Source organism: Chlorocebus sabaeus, chromosome 22, assembly GCF_047675955.1.
Source record: "Chlorocebus sabaeus isolate Y175 chromosome 22, mChlSab1.0.hap1, whole genome shotgun sequence".
In the NCBI taxonomy this organism is placed as follows: domain Eukaryota; kingdom Metazoa; phylum Chordata; class Mammalia; order Primates; family Cercopithecidae; genus Chlorocebus; species Chlorocebus sabaeus.
Window position 1 is genome coordinate 45,891,965 of NC_132925.1, and position 14,555 is coordinate 45,906,519.

General features: G+C 46.6%; 1 protein-coding gene across 4 annotated transcripts in view; it reads right to left on the reverse strand.

The window, feature by feature from the left end:
• Positions 1-14,555, reverse strand: part of ZXDC (ZXD family zinc finger C) — a 37,660-nt gene that overhangs the window by 19,292 nt on the left and 3,813 nt on the right. The window contains exons 3-7 of one of the 4 annotated variants that reach the window (XR_005242027.2): positions 14,402-14,480; positions 13,039-13,169; positions 8,321-8,491; positions 4,012-4,697; positions 2,120-2,907 (exon numbers count right to left, since the gene is read on the reverse strand). Coding sequence is in view for 2 of the 4 variants with exons in the window: in XM_007985512.3 (XP_007983703.2) it covers positions 2,120-2,204; positions 4,012-4,697; positions 8,321-8,491; positions 13,039-13,169; positions 14,402-14,480 (1,152 nt within the window). In the remaining 2 variants the exon portion in view is untranslated. Of the gene's footprint in view, positions 1-2,090; positions 2,908-4,011; positions 4,698-8,320; positions 8,492-13,038; positions 13,170-14,401; positions 14,481-14,555 lie in introns of those variants that run through there. The other 3 variants (XM_007985512.3, XM_038003444.2, XR_495386.3) reach the window with 3 other exon arrangements.

Genomic DNA, 14,555 nt, shown 5'->3' on the forward strand with positions numbered 1-14,555 from the left:
GAAGTCTATGAAGCATTTAAACCAATGAGTGCATTAAAATACTCTGTCCATCACTGTAGGATGCTAAGAAACTCAAACAGATTCAAACATCATTAACTGCACCTCAGGGTAAAAAAATGAGAAGCTGCTCTTTATAGACATGTCCCAGCTATAAGAAAGAAAGAAATGACAGATTTAGAGTGCCACCGTTTAGAGTAACCCCTAAGGAATAAGTGGATCCAGTATCTGGTCACAATGGTCGCCAGCAGTACAGACAGACAGCCCGCCAGAGGCTGGGGGCCTCCAACGAGAACCCACCCCCACCTGCAGCAGAGTTTTATCAACCAACCAGATCTAACCACTAGACATAACTACTAATTTACAGAAAAAGAAAAAAAAGGAAGGAACGTGTTAAAACAGTGATGTGATCATTAAGGTCCAGACTGGCACACTCGAAAGAACAATCAGTTCCTTCAACAAAAACCAGACAAGAGATAGCAGAGAACCCTATAGCTGTCAAACAGAGTCAAGAGATGATGTATCAACCAGTAGTGACATATGAACCCCACTGGATTCTGATTCCAACAAACAGTTACACAAAACATTTGAGGCATCTGGGACAACTGAAAATTTGAACATTTGCTAGATACTGACATTAAGAAAATACTGTTAATTTTTAAAGAATTGGCAACAGTAGGTGGCTATAATTTTTTTTAATGTCCTTACTTTTTTTTTTTGGAAATGGAGTCTTGTTTTCTGTCACCCAGGCTGGAGTGCAGTGGTACAGTCTCGGCTCACTGCCACCTCCACCTCCCAGGTTTGAGTGATTCTCCTGCCTCAGCCTCCCAAGTAGCTAGGATTACAGACATGCGCCACCACTCCTGGCTAATTTTTTTGTGTTTTTAGTAGAGACAGTGTTTCACTATGTTGGCCAGGCTGGTCTCGAACTCCTGATCTCAGGTGATCCACCCGCCTCAGCCTCCCAAAGTGCTGGGATTACAGGTATGAGCCACCGCACCTGGCCAATGTCCTTAACTTTTTAAAGATAATGCTGAAATATTTACAAAAACAGTAATGAAAACATCAAATCTCCTTTATAGATAGTACTCCAAAGCAATGTAAGAAATAGGACACGTGGTATATACTTGAATGTTTGTCTCTTTTGCCTTCAATATTATCTATCAGGTTCAATAAAGGCATCCGCTTTCCTTCATGAACTTTACTTGGTCTATGGTTAACTCTTTCTACAAATTTCACCACCACACTTCCTTCTATTATCTCTGCAAGTTCCATTCTGGTACTTCGTGAACCGTGAAGGTGTCTCTTCCTAAGTCACAATCCACACTGATGCATACAACATTATAGGGAAGAAAACTGATTAACAGAAAATCGGCAATTGTTATTTATTTTAAATAAGAAGTCAGTCATGATACTCTTAGGAATAGAGAGCAAGATATAAAATCGTATCAACCCTTTTAGATAAATACAAAGGACAAATGAAATACACAAAAAACAATACATTTTAAAAATCCACTGTTACTTTTTAGAAAAAGATTTAGCAGTTTCCATTAAGCACTACATCCCATTATTCCATTTTCAGGAAGGACAGATGCTTGAGGCCACATAGGTTACCAGCTCTTGTTTGGTCTTTAAAAATACAAATAAGTTGCTAACATTTTCAAATAAGATTTCAATAAAACTCTGACAATGCCACAGGACACACAGTTTGGCTCCATGTACATGTACCTGGGGACAGTGGCAGTCCCCAGGTCTCTGCCATGCCAAGATCAGGCCCCAAGGCCATTCAGCACCAGGCACAATCTCTGCTTTCCTGACACCTGGCCTGCTTTGCTTATTTACCTTAGTAGCCTTCCAGGTAACTGACACTGGTGTTTGAACCCTTAACTTTCACAAAGCTTGTTTAGGCAAATAAAATAGGTTCATACTGATGCTGGGAATTTTGTTACTAATTTTTTCCCTTAAGTTCAAATAAAACTAAGGAGTTGATAAAAAGGGTATTCTGAACAGAAAAGTAAAACCAAGAGCACAGAAACACCTGCTGTGTGTTTCTTCTGCCAGTAATAGTGACAGAGAACCCTCAGGCCCTCGCTCATCAGGGCTGCAGCACACACGGCCTCACCTGCATTGCTCCCCGCTCCTCTCTGCTTTTTTTCCTTGGCTAGTTGAATGGCTCGGTAATCAGTTCTTGCTGAGCCCCCACTTTCCTGAGACCAAAGAAAAGCGTATCAGTCACTTATCTAGACACAAAGGAAGGGTAGCAAGGGAGCTAGAGAAGTGCCATAAGCCTGCTTCTGGGACATATCCGAGCTCCCATAACCAGAGTCGCCAGCAAGGCACACAAAGGGCCAAATGCTACGTCCACTTGTGGCGAGGGCCGAACAAACTTGGAGCTCGAACAATGTATGTGACTTTCTTATCCAGAGAAGCAAAGTGTATTCCTCCAAAGTCTAAAACATAGTAAAATATTTTACACAGAAACTTTTTAAATCAATTACATACTTCTCTGCTGAAACAAACACTGAGCCTTGCCTGGGTGACCCAGGGTCACCTTACCATGGCACTCCGCGACACTTTTCACACTGTGCCACACACGTGTATGGCAGGCCCGGGACAGGTCCCACCTTAGAGACCCACAGCAGAGGCCGCTCTGGTGGCAGGGGCTACACTCAAAGTCTTACGCAAACACAATAATGATGGTACTGAATTCAGCAACTTTCCTGAGGGTGCCAGACAGTACTCAGAGGACTTCAGCTGTTGGAAGTCTGTGAACATTTCCAAAGAAAGACAGTTTAACACTTATCACCACGAAGAGAAAAAGAGCAGCCCTCAAAGCTCGTAGCATACCTGGGACCCATTCACCACACACCATTTGTACTCAGAGAAGCGAGGTAGCCCAACGCCACACAGCTAGCAAGAAAACGAACACGGGTTAGGACCGAGGTCTTGCTGGCTTCTCCACCTCCACCCACAGCTACAGCTGCACCAGGGAGCTTCCATTTCCCAAGGCACCAAGGCACACAGTCCTTGCACCAGGGACTGACTGCACACTTGTCTCTAACTGTGGCCACCTCCCATCCCTGCCCAGTCACCTGTACACTTAGCAACTGCTATAGCTGCTTAAGCAAAGGCTGGCAAGCATAGCTCTGCCACCGACAAGCAAGACACCAGAAATGCAGAGACAGAGACCGTCCTCTCCCACTGAAAGAAATGAAAGCTTGCTCCATGGAGCCTCAGTTACTATGTGCCTCACAACTGATCCTACTTCAAAAGATTTAACATTTTTTAAAAGTTGTGGTAAAATAAGATGTAACACTCTGAATAATATAAACGTCACCATCAAATTTAGCCTGTGCCACCAAAAAAAAAAAAAAAAACCCTATCTGATCATTCCCATCTGAGTCAGGAAAGTCAGACTATCTCCCAATAATCTTTAAATTATTTTAAATTAAATTATATTAAATGTATAATTGATATAAAGTATATTAACTGTTCAGCCTCAAAATTGGAGTACTCTTATAATCCTCCAAGAACTAAGGCTCATAAACCCCCTCCCTTTTTTTCTTTTCTTTTCTTGTTAATTCTAGTTCTAAAAAAGAGTTTGGTATGGTTTTAAAGTTTCCACTGAACCTCTGAAGGTGGCTTATGTCTTGACTCCTCTTCTAGGGCTGGTCATGAGCTGAGAAGCATAGAGGCAAAGTATCTCAACATTACAAAACCCCCAATTTTCAAGGAAAGGAGCACATTACCATGGAGCCACAGGACTCCAAAGGACCTCAGAAAGCATTTAGCCAAATCTCCTTATGTAGGAAATAAATGAGAATTTAAGGCTCAGATAGGTTAAGGTGATTTGTCAAGGTCATAAGAACTTGTCAGTTCCAGACTTGTAGTCCAGGGCTGCGTCCTTTTGTAAACCAGAAACGTCTGCATAGAAAGGATTAATCCAGAATATCCTCAAGACTGAGTATGAGAGAAGTGACCTATATGGTGGTGACTGAATAGATTGCTTCATACCAAATAGAAGTTGCCGGTGCCTGCACTGAGCTCTGTGTCCTGGGCACCGTGCCGCTCTGCTGGGCTGGACAACGTGGACTGGGGCAGCCCATGGCTTCCTTCCTGCTGCCCAACTGCTCCTGGGCGAGAAGGCGAGTCCGGCTCCACCTTGATTGGAGCCAGCAGTTCCGGGACACTGGCATTTTCTTGGGGGGTGCTTGAAGAGGTCGGTGTGGTGATGTGTGCTGCTAAGTTACTATTGGAGGTCAAAGCCAGTGGGTCGTCACTCAAGTTCTTCATGGGCAGAGCCACCAGACAGCCTAATGCTCCTGCACTCACAGTCTGCACATCATCCACACTGAAGCTGCCCTGCTGCAGAACCGTGGCTGCTGTCCCAAGAACCAGAGGGCTGTCCAGGCTCGGGGGAATATCACTGTGGGCCACCAGGACCAGGGGTTCCATTGGCCCTAGGGAGCTATTACTAGCAGGGAGGTTCCCTCCCAGAGAGGAGCTCACAGAAGTGACGTCAATAGTCAGGATTCCGGAGTTCAGAGCCTCGTCCGACCCACCTGCAGAACCACTAGCATTGGCAGGTGTGTCAGAGAAGAGCGCAGCAAGATCCATGTTAGTGAGCTCGCTTTGGCCTGGGCTGCTGAGTTCACTGCTAGGAGTAAGAGAACTCGGAGCTTCTAGCTGAGGTAAGAGATCTGAAAAAAAAAGGAATACACTCCGGTTACTTTATGACCTTGAAGACTGAGTACTTTTGTTTATGCCCATGATGTTATCAAGTGATGCCCCAAGGAAGCACTGACTGTCCTCTTCCCAGACTCTGAAGCTTGGTTATCATGACAGAGTCTCACGGCCAGTCTCTCGGGGCACCTGACACACACCCCAGGAAGGGACATGAAGGGATGCTGGCTGACATCAGACACTTTATGTATGCGTCTTGGATCCTCAGGCTGACAGGGCTTTCTCCAGTAGGAACAATTGGAGAGAGATTAAATAACATTTCCTAAGGTCAGGCCAACTGGTAACAGCAAGAAGCAAAGTAAGACTTGCATCCATGTCTTTCTGGCTTCAAAGCCTGCGCCCTCTCCCCTCCCAGTGCTACGGGAGCTGCCCGAGAGGACTGAACCTTTCCATGGCACATCATCCTCAGCTGCCAGTTGCTAGCTGGCCTGTGCTCTGAGGATATTTTCGAAATCAGCTTGTCAGCTCATGTTTGCCAAACTCTGTGCTCCACTCCACAACTAGCTGCCACCCCAAAACCGACTGGAGCCATATAGGGATAAACAAAGGAAATGAAACTGGCTGCCTGGCAAAGCCAGGACAGACCCGAAGCTTCAGCTCTAGGCAGATGCACAGGACCTCTAGGCATGCTGGGGGCCCCCTAGACAGAGCTGTTCCTGATGGGCTTTCCCTCCCAGAGCCTCCCCTACCACTGCATTTCCAGCCTCACATTTCCCCACCAGGACTGTAAGCCTCCTGAGGGTGGAGAGCCGTCTGACCACCACTGTCCCCTCAGCTCCCAGCACAGTGCCCAGCCCTGATGCAGCATGTAATGATTCTAACAGGCCCTTCTTCATCTGGAGTCTTAATTTTTGGTCATAATACTCTTTAAATATTTGATTATTTGTTATTCTATGACTATGAAATTTAAATAATCAGCATACCTTTGGGAGAATAATGACTTCCAAAAAATTTCAACGCATAGGCAAGTTTTGGGTTTGTATACAAGTACATGCCAGTTATACCAAATCACAGGATGCTTCAAGCATCAAGCAAACGATAAAATGGGAGCATAATTAATTTGGGCAAAAGAGCCAAATAAGGACTTGATGTCACCCTTTCCTGAGGACTGTCCCCAGCAGCTTCCTGACTGTGCCAGCACCTGGCCCAGAGGAAAACCTGCTCTCAGTTCTCTGATCCTATTTCTCCCACGCCAGCTGTTACTGACCCCAAACTCATACCTGCAGGCTGTGAACACCTGGCCAGAGTGTCTATTATATTTTATATTTTTAATAATGCAAATCTACAAAAATCTATTCTAGACAAAAAGCAAATCAAATTCAGAATGTATCATCTTTAGTTGTCATACTACTTCAAAGCTTAAAAAAAAGCATCAATATAGCATCACTTCTTCAATAAATATCCCTTAGTACCAATGAAGCATTTTGAAAGAAAACGGTAGTGATCCTTTGGCAAAATTAAAAATGGAAAACTATGTCAGTTTTTCAAAACTTTCTAAAAACTCCCTTGACTCTCTTGAGGATTCAGCTCCCTGTGAAGAGACCATGAATAATCTCAGTGCAAATGATACCCATTTATTAATAAATTTCCTTATTTAGCACTTTACTGATTCTATAAACATTTACTACTAGAGAGACCAGACATGTATAAGGGCCAGATATTAACACAATCACTAAATAAACATTAGTTAGCAGAGCATCTGGCAAAACAGTCATGATCACCACAGTTCAAAGCCCAGCCCCAGCCCCTCTTGCGGGTGTGACCCTGGCAAGTACTTTCTATCTTGGTTTCACCAGTGAGGACCTCACTCCCAGGACCACTGTTAGGGGGACTGAAACAACCCATTGAGGGCATGACATAATCCCACAGTAACCAGGTGTTCTAGTGCCTGTTTTTCACTAGGAGAAATGGTGACACGTGGTCTTCTACCTGACAGCTGGAAGGGGGATGACACACAAGTAAGTCATTGTTGCACAAGAAATTCAAGCCGGGGATACACAAGCTGCTACAGAAGAGGGTCTCACATCCCACCAGAGTTTAAGGAAAGTGCATCTGGTATAACACTGGGCTTCTGCTGACTTCTGAATTGGCCAGGTCAGGAAAGGGGAAGTGTGCCATGAGAGGGAACAGCGTAACAGGGGAGAGGCCTGAGTGATGTAGTCTCATAGAGCCATCAGAGAAAGGGGGCCTGGTCATGTGGGCCTCTGTGAGCAAAGATGACACCCTCCAACATGAATCAGGTGGCACACACATTCCCCGTCCTCAAGACACTACTGAAGCAAGAAGGGCAATTTATTTAAATATAAAGCTGAATGGTAACTCCTGTAAACTGTGAAAGATCAGTGTCCAAGATCCCAAGGAGGGGCTTCATGACCACTTCCAAATAGGATCACAAGAAAGCAAAGGCCACAGACCTGCCCTGAGCCCAACCCCTCATCAAACTCTATGCGAGGCATGGAGGCCTGTCCCCTGCCAATGTGGCAGCTGTGACACAGCTGCGCCTCAAGGCCAGTGCTCTCCTGTGGTACTGCTGGTCACACAGTCCACAGGAGGACCCAGTTGGTGACACACACAGCTTCCACGGACTGAGCAGCAGAAGTAACTCTAGGGCTAGCTAGGATGCCATCAGCCAGGCCCAGTGAGGAGCGATAACCACACCAGGCCCCAGAGAGCAGGGCACATGTGCGTGCTCCTCAGAGGGGCCGCCACCACAGCTGCCAGGCACTTCTGCATCCTGGACTGTGGAGAAGGCCTAGTGGGATAGGTTTCCTAGTCCCATGCTGCAAAGCTGCCCAATGACCAGGCACTCACATACTCAGCATTCCCCTTACAGGTTACCCAGCCACCGTCACTTTCCCCTCTAACCCTGCCCTCTCCAGCCCTCACTGCTCCCAGTCCACTCCTGAAACACAACTCTGCTCTGGCCTTTGTTACTTGGAGAGAGAACAGCTGAGGCAGACGGAAACGCAGGAGGGGCAGGTCCAGAATTCAGGACAAAAGTCCCAGTGAGAGACACAGGCTTAGGGGACATATGCTAGGGAAAGTCAACAAAGTGAAACATTCTTCCAGGAAAGCATTTCAAAGACATGGGAGGGGCCAGGCATGGTGGCTCATGCCTGTAATTCCAGCACTTTGGGAGGCTGAGGTGGGCAGACTGCTCGAGCCCAGTAGTTCAAAACCAGCCTGAGCAACATAGTAAAACCCTGTCTCTATAAAAAGTGCAAAAATTAGCTGGGCATTGTGGTGCATGCCTGTGGGCTCAGCTACTCTGGAGACTGAGGTGGGAGGATCACTTGAGCAGGACCCTGAGGTTCCAGTGAGCCATGATCACACCACTGCACTCCAGCCTGGGTGACAGAGGGACCCTGTCTCAAAAAACAAAAGACATGGGAGGGATTAGAGGGTCAAAAGCAAGAAAGTGGCAGAGAAAGTGCAAAAGAGGCCACTTGGCTTGGCAACCATGGCCACAACCCCACTGCCTGACGACTTCCAAGAGGTGAAGAAGGAACAGACGGCACTGGCACTATTCCCGTTTCTTGCAGGGAAGCAGCTCCCCACGGGGGCCGTGGAAAGTGCAGACCTTGGCGCCGGCTGTGCTGTCTGACCATGTGCGCCTTCATGCTGTGCTTGGAGGTGAAGAGTCTGTTGCAGGTAGAGACTGGGCAACGGCTTTTCGGAGCACCCACATCCTGCACGTGTTTCTTAGAGTGAATGTACAGACTGCTACGAGCGGAGAACCTTGCGCAACATCCTGGAACAAAAAGAGTAATGAGTGTGAAACCTGAGGATCACCAAGGAACCAGGAACAAGTGACACTTCCTCATCAGATCAGAACCACCAGACCTGCATTTTGCACCCTGGCTACTGGCAAGGACAGAAATCAAGTATCTCTAGGAATAGCATCACAAGTAATTCAAGTCAAAAGCAAACTTTTTAAAAAGCAAGAGATACAGTGAAACCCGTAGGGAGATTTGAAGTCCTACCTCAGCTATGTCTAAGCAACCTCTGTGCCTGTTTCTTCACCCACTACATGGAGATGTTGGGAAGATTAAGTCAAATTAAGTATTAACTGCCTAAACATTCAGTTGCAAACAATTTATTCTAGTCATCTCGATTAAGCTATTACCATAAAAAATGTAATCCTAGGATGACATTTAGAGCTGGAAACTATCTCGACAGATCACCAAAGCCAGTCCTTTCACTTTCCCACTGAGACACTGGATGCCCAGGGAGACTGAGCGGGTGTCCTGGAGCCCAGAGCTGGCATCTCCTTGCTTACACTCCCAATCCACTTATGACTCTGATCTGCACACAGGCATCAGAGGAAAAACAAGACACATTCAAACTTATAGTCACCTCCCCTCCGTGCCCTGGCTTTCCACTACGCTGGCGCTCTGCCCCATACAGGTGCAGGGAGAAGACGTGGAGCTCTTGGCGGCCAGAGACCTGTACCCGGCAGGGGCAAGTAGAATAGCCAGCTGCTTCAATAAAGGGCAGTAAGTCAGTGCCAACACTGAAGCATGCGAGCGGCAGAGGAAATCGCACACCTCCCAAGAAGGAAGAAAAGTGGTCTCAGGAGTATACAGCATTTGAGGTGACTGGGTCACTGTGCAGCAAAGCAGATGGTGCTCCTGCCGCAGAAGCTGCCCAGCCAAGGTATGGGGGCATGAAGGGCAGCTGTGCAGGCACCCCAGCCTGGGTTTCAGTTCAACCTCTTACCAGCAGTGTGGCCTTAGACAAATTATTTATCCTTTGCGGGTCTCCTTTTTCTGTTCTGTGAAATGGGAATGACACCTGCTTCTCAGGGGTGCTGAGGGCCCAATAAAGCCATACCTGTCTACAGAGCCTCTGCACGGACCTAAGCAAGTGGAGCGAGCAATGACACACTCGCAGCACCTTCTCAGGACAGTGGGGCGGTACTGCTGGAGCCCAGCACCTGGAGGAGGGATATTTAAGGAAAGAGGCTATGAAGATAGGTTACGGCCAGATGAGTAAGGGCCTTGGCTGCCTGTGAATGTAGTTTTCAACTACATTTTTCATTTTCTAATACAGCTGCAAACTCATTTCCAGGTCAGGCTCATCAAAGACCATCTGGGAAACACAGGAGATGGTCCGACGGCCCAGGCTTGCCCTGCAAATGCACAGGGCATTTCCTCCGCATGCCCTGCTCACCATGGTACACAGGGTACCCTGGAACCCCCTTTCCCAGCTGGGGGTCCTGAGCACAGATTTCTAGAGACAGGTCACAGAGCAGAGGCTCTAAGCACATCTTCTGTCAAATGCCTTCCCAATGGCAGGGCCACGCTACAACAGGACCCGTGCACACTCTTGCCAGCACTGGGTTTCCATTTTTTAAAGTATTTGCTAATTCCATAGGCAAAAATATATTTCATTTTGGTTTGTATTTCCTGTGACAACCAGGAATGTAATCATTTCTCCATGTGTACTAACTGCCGGCTTTTCCAAATTCTGCCCATATATTGAGATCTGTGTCCATTCTTTACAAATCCAAGCTGCAACCAGGGAGAGGCAGAAGCAACCATTACTGATAGACCTGTCTGCAAGTTGCATTCAGAGGACAGTGAGGCGCTCACGTGGATGGCCAGGCAAGCACGAGGCTCAGCAACACACGAGACACAGGCCCCAGCAACACACAGCCCCGAGGCTGCCATGATGCCACCCAGTGCCTGCCCTCAGACAGACTTCTGGTCTGCGGTCCTGTCCTTTCCTCCTCCTCCTGTTACTATAAAAAAGGTAGTTTTGCCTTTTACTTTTTATTATACAACAGTTCAAACATGTACCAAAGTGGAAAAAATGGTGTCATCAGTCCCAACTATTGCCCAACCCCAAGAATGATCAACTCTCAGTCCAGCTGAGAAGAGGTTCTGGGCTCCTCCCACTAGCTCCAACTCCATCTCCACATGCTGCCCACACCACGTGGGGAGTGCCCCCTTTCTCTCCCAGCAGAACACCCAGACTTGCTGGAAGAAACAGAGCTCTACAGAAATAAATGCCCCATCCTCCACAGCCAACTCCCACCTTTCCCCTTTCCCCAGTCACCTCTGGTGGAAGTGTCAGCACAAACCATCCCTGTCTCCCACTCAGGCCACCTCTCAGGGCATCAGAGCAGGACTCTGAGTGACCCCACGGAACCTCATCCATCAACACACCAAGACAACCCCGCAGGTGGCACTGAGGCATGTCTTCCCTGGTCCTGGCTCACCCTAGCACTCAAGGTGACCCCCACTTCCACACATCCCCTCTCACCTCAGCACCACCCCCTCTGTGCTCTTGCTGGTCCTGCCAGTACCCATCCCAGCCACTCCACTGGAATCGGGGGCAGCCCCAGGGCTCTGTCCTAGGTCCTTTTTAAAAAAATCTAACAGCAATCATAACAACAGTAAACTGACATATGTACTGATGTTTTCCATATGCTCTAAACTTACTAACCAATCCAGCCTTCGCCAACAACCCTGGGAGGTTTTATTCACTTTACAGACGAGGAAGAGGCACAGAGAGCTTCAAGTGTTTGTCCAAGGTCCCAGAGCTACTTACGAGGCAGACTTGGGACTCGAATCCAGGCAGTGTGACTCCAGAATTCAGGTTTTTGATCAACTACACTACCCTGCCTCTCCTCCATTTATACTCTTCCTTGAGAATTTCATCCACTTTTGTGGCTTAAATGACGACTTGGGTGCTGTCTGCTTCACTCCCTGCCTGGTCTACTCTCCTCAGCGCCAGCGGCACATCCCCTGCCCTTTGCGCATTAGATGCACAAAGGTACCAAAAACACAACATGTCCAAACCAAACTCTGTTTCCTCCAAATCCACTCAGCTGAGACACTGACCTCAACTAAAATCCAAATCCATTACCGTATATTGTGACTTCTAACTCCCACCTCTGCCATCGATGCCCCTTTCTCTTTTCCCACCATTAACGCCCCCATCCAGGCCATCCCACCTCCCCACACCCTTGGCTGCTTTCCTTCCTGAAGTCAGACTGAGCCACAACTCAAACATGATCACATCATACGCTCACCCAAACACTCAAGCCTGCCACTCGTAGCCCTGAGAGGCTCTCCCAGGCCATTCCACCCCCAACACCCACACGCACGTGTCTGGTGCTCTTTCCCCTTCTTCAGCTGACTGTGAGGCCATTCTCACCCCGAAGAGCAGTCTGGGGAAACCCTCTGTGTCCCTGCAGCACCCTACATGTTATCTGTTCCCCTGTCTGCACCTCCAGCTGAAACCCTGACGGAAGAAGGAACTGTATATACGTTCACTTGTATATATGTTCACTATGTTCTAAGAGCTAGTCTCAGCTTTAAATGGGTCTTTAATATTCTCTCTTCCAGATAAGGAAACCAAGGCCCAAAGCAGCAGCTTGCCTGAGGTCACCACTTTAGGGAGCAGTAGAGCCAGACTTTGAATCCATGACTACCCAACATGCCCTGGCTCACCGCCTCCCAGTGCACCTGCAGAACTAGAGTAGGGCCAGCACGCACAGGTCACGCAGCCAATTTCTGGCATATGAACTAAGGCTTCAGTGTTTTAAAGGAAGAAACCTCTCTACTATCCCTTTAAAAAAGTCAGGTTGGGTGCGGTGGCTCACACCTGTAATCCCAGCACTTTGGGAGGCCAAAGTGGGTGGATCACTTGAGGTCAGGAGTTTGAGACCAGCCTGGCCAATATGGTGAAACCCTGTCTCTACTAAAAACATAAAAATCAGCCAAGCGTGGTGGCGCACGCCTGTAGTCCTAGCTACTCAGGAGGCTGAGGCATGAGAATCACTTAAACCTGGGAAGCAGAGGTTGCAATGAGCCAAGATTGCGCCATTGCACTACAGCCTGGGCGACAAAGCAAGACTCTGTCTCAAAAATTAAAACAAACAAAAAAAAGTCAGTCTAGCCTTATTGCTATGCAATTACAAAATGATTGGAGCGACCATTTAAACGTGATCTCAAAAGTACCTACGATTTACTGAGTCCGAGCTCCACACCAGATGGATAAACAGGCATTTTCCACGTTTCACCTAATCCTCATGACCACCAAATTAAACAGGTAACTTAACTAGAGCCACAGATATAGTGAGGATCAGGGCCATGAGTCAAACCATGTCTGATTCTCAAGTCACTACTCCCAAAATAGTACAATTAACTCAATGAGGTAACTAAACATAACACCACAACTTATCAGTCTTTAAACAGCTAACATTTACCTTCAAACAATGGAAACTTAACAAGATAAATGTTGGCCTGGTACTTAGTTTACTGCTCAAAGCAATGTTTTAAAATCTACCTTCCACAGGACACTCGAATGGCTTTGTGCCTAGGTGGGTTATGCTGTGGCCTTTCAGATGCTCTGCTCTCGTGAACGATTTCCCACAGCCTTCGACAGGGCAGGTAAACCTCCGGTCATCATCATGTTTCCTGCCAGACAGAAAAATAAAGGAGCTGTGATTCCTCATACAACTCACCGTGATTCTTTGTTTAAAATTCTACAAAATATACCAAAATACAAACTTCACATTTACAAAAATTAGTAGTACATTTCAGAAAATCTTTACTCTGTCTTTAATCCATGTGAGAAGATTTGCAATTTAGCTACCCCATAGTTAAAAATTCTACCTTAATGACTAAGCAGACCCCAGAGTCACACATTGAACAATTAATGCTATTTCAATTTAAGAACAGTGGAGTCCCAAATGTATTGATGAAGGTGTTTCTATTGTTTAGAAACCCTCATGATCAGCAAGCTTTCCGAGCGACAGAGGGCCATGAGAAATGTGCACAGAGCATCAGCTGCAATGCTAAAAGACTCTCTTAAGCCAACTTGTAAAGACTGTGTCTTTTCCTAAGTGACATTTTTATATTAAATCCTCAGAGCCCAGTTGTGCAAGCACAGAGAAACCATCGAATCTCTCCGAGTCTCACTGTAAAACAGGAAGAATAAGAACATTAGCTTTGAGGTTGTTGTGAAGATAGAAGACACACATGTAAAGTGCTGAGCATCACCTGGACAGTCTCCAGGGTTGTCATTACCACCACGAAAACTTGTAATTACATGAAGAAAGCTTATTCTACAATGTTAAGTTAAACAAAACTGGAATTTTTTTTTTAAAGAACAGAGTATACCAATTAAGTTTTTTTTTTTTTTAAATTATACACAGGGCTGGGTGTGGTGGCTCACGCCTGTAATCCCAGCACTTTGGGAGGCTGAGGTGGGCGGATCACAAGGTCAGGAGATCGAGATCAACCTGACTAACACGGTGAAACCCCGTCTCTACTAAAAATACAAAAAAAAATTGGCCAGGCGTGGTGGCAGGCGCCTGTAGTCCCAGCTACTCGGGAGGCAGGAGAATGGCGTGAACCCGGGAGGCAGAGCTTGCAGTGAGCCGAGATCGCACCACTGCACTCCAGCCTGGGTGACAGAGCAAGACTCCGTCTCGAAAAAAAAAAAATAGTACACACAGAAAAAAGTGTTTTCAGGCAATGAGATTCTCAGCAATTTTTTTTACAGTTTTCTGAATTTTCCAAATTATCAACACCGAGCTATTTTTACAACTTAAAAAACGTCTACAGATATTTCATTCGTTAGTTTCTGCTGCTGACAAATCACTCATTTTCAAAGCTGATAATGCAAACCAAAATGTAAGGATTACCTTCTGTGCCTTAGAAGTTTGGACATGCTGGTGAAGGTCCAGCCACAACTGTCAGAGTCACAAATAAATGGTCTTTCACCTTATAAAAGAAAAAAAGTACACAGCATAAAATTTACAACTCCAACAGCTACGATGAAGACAAATCTTGGGTCCA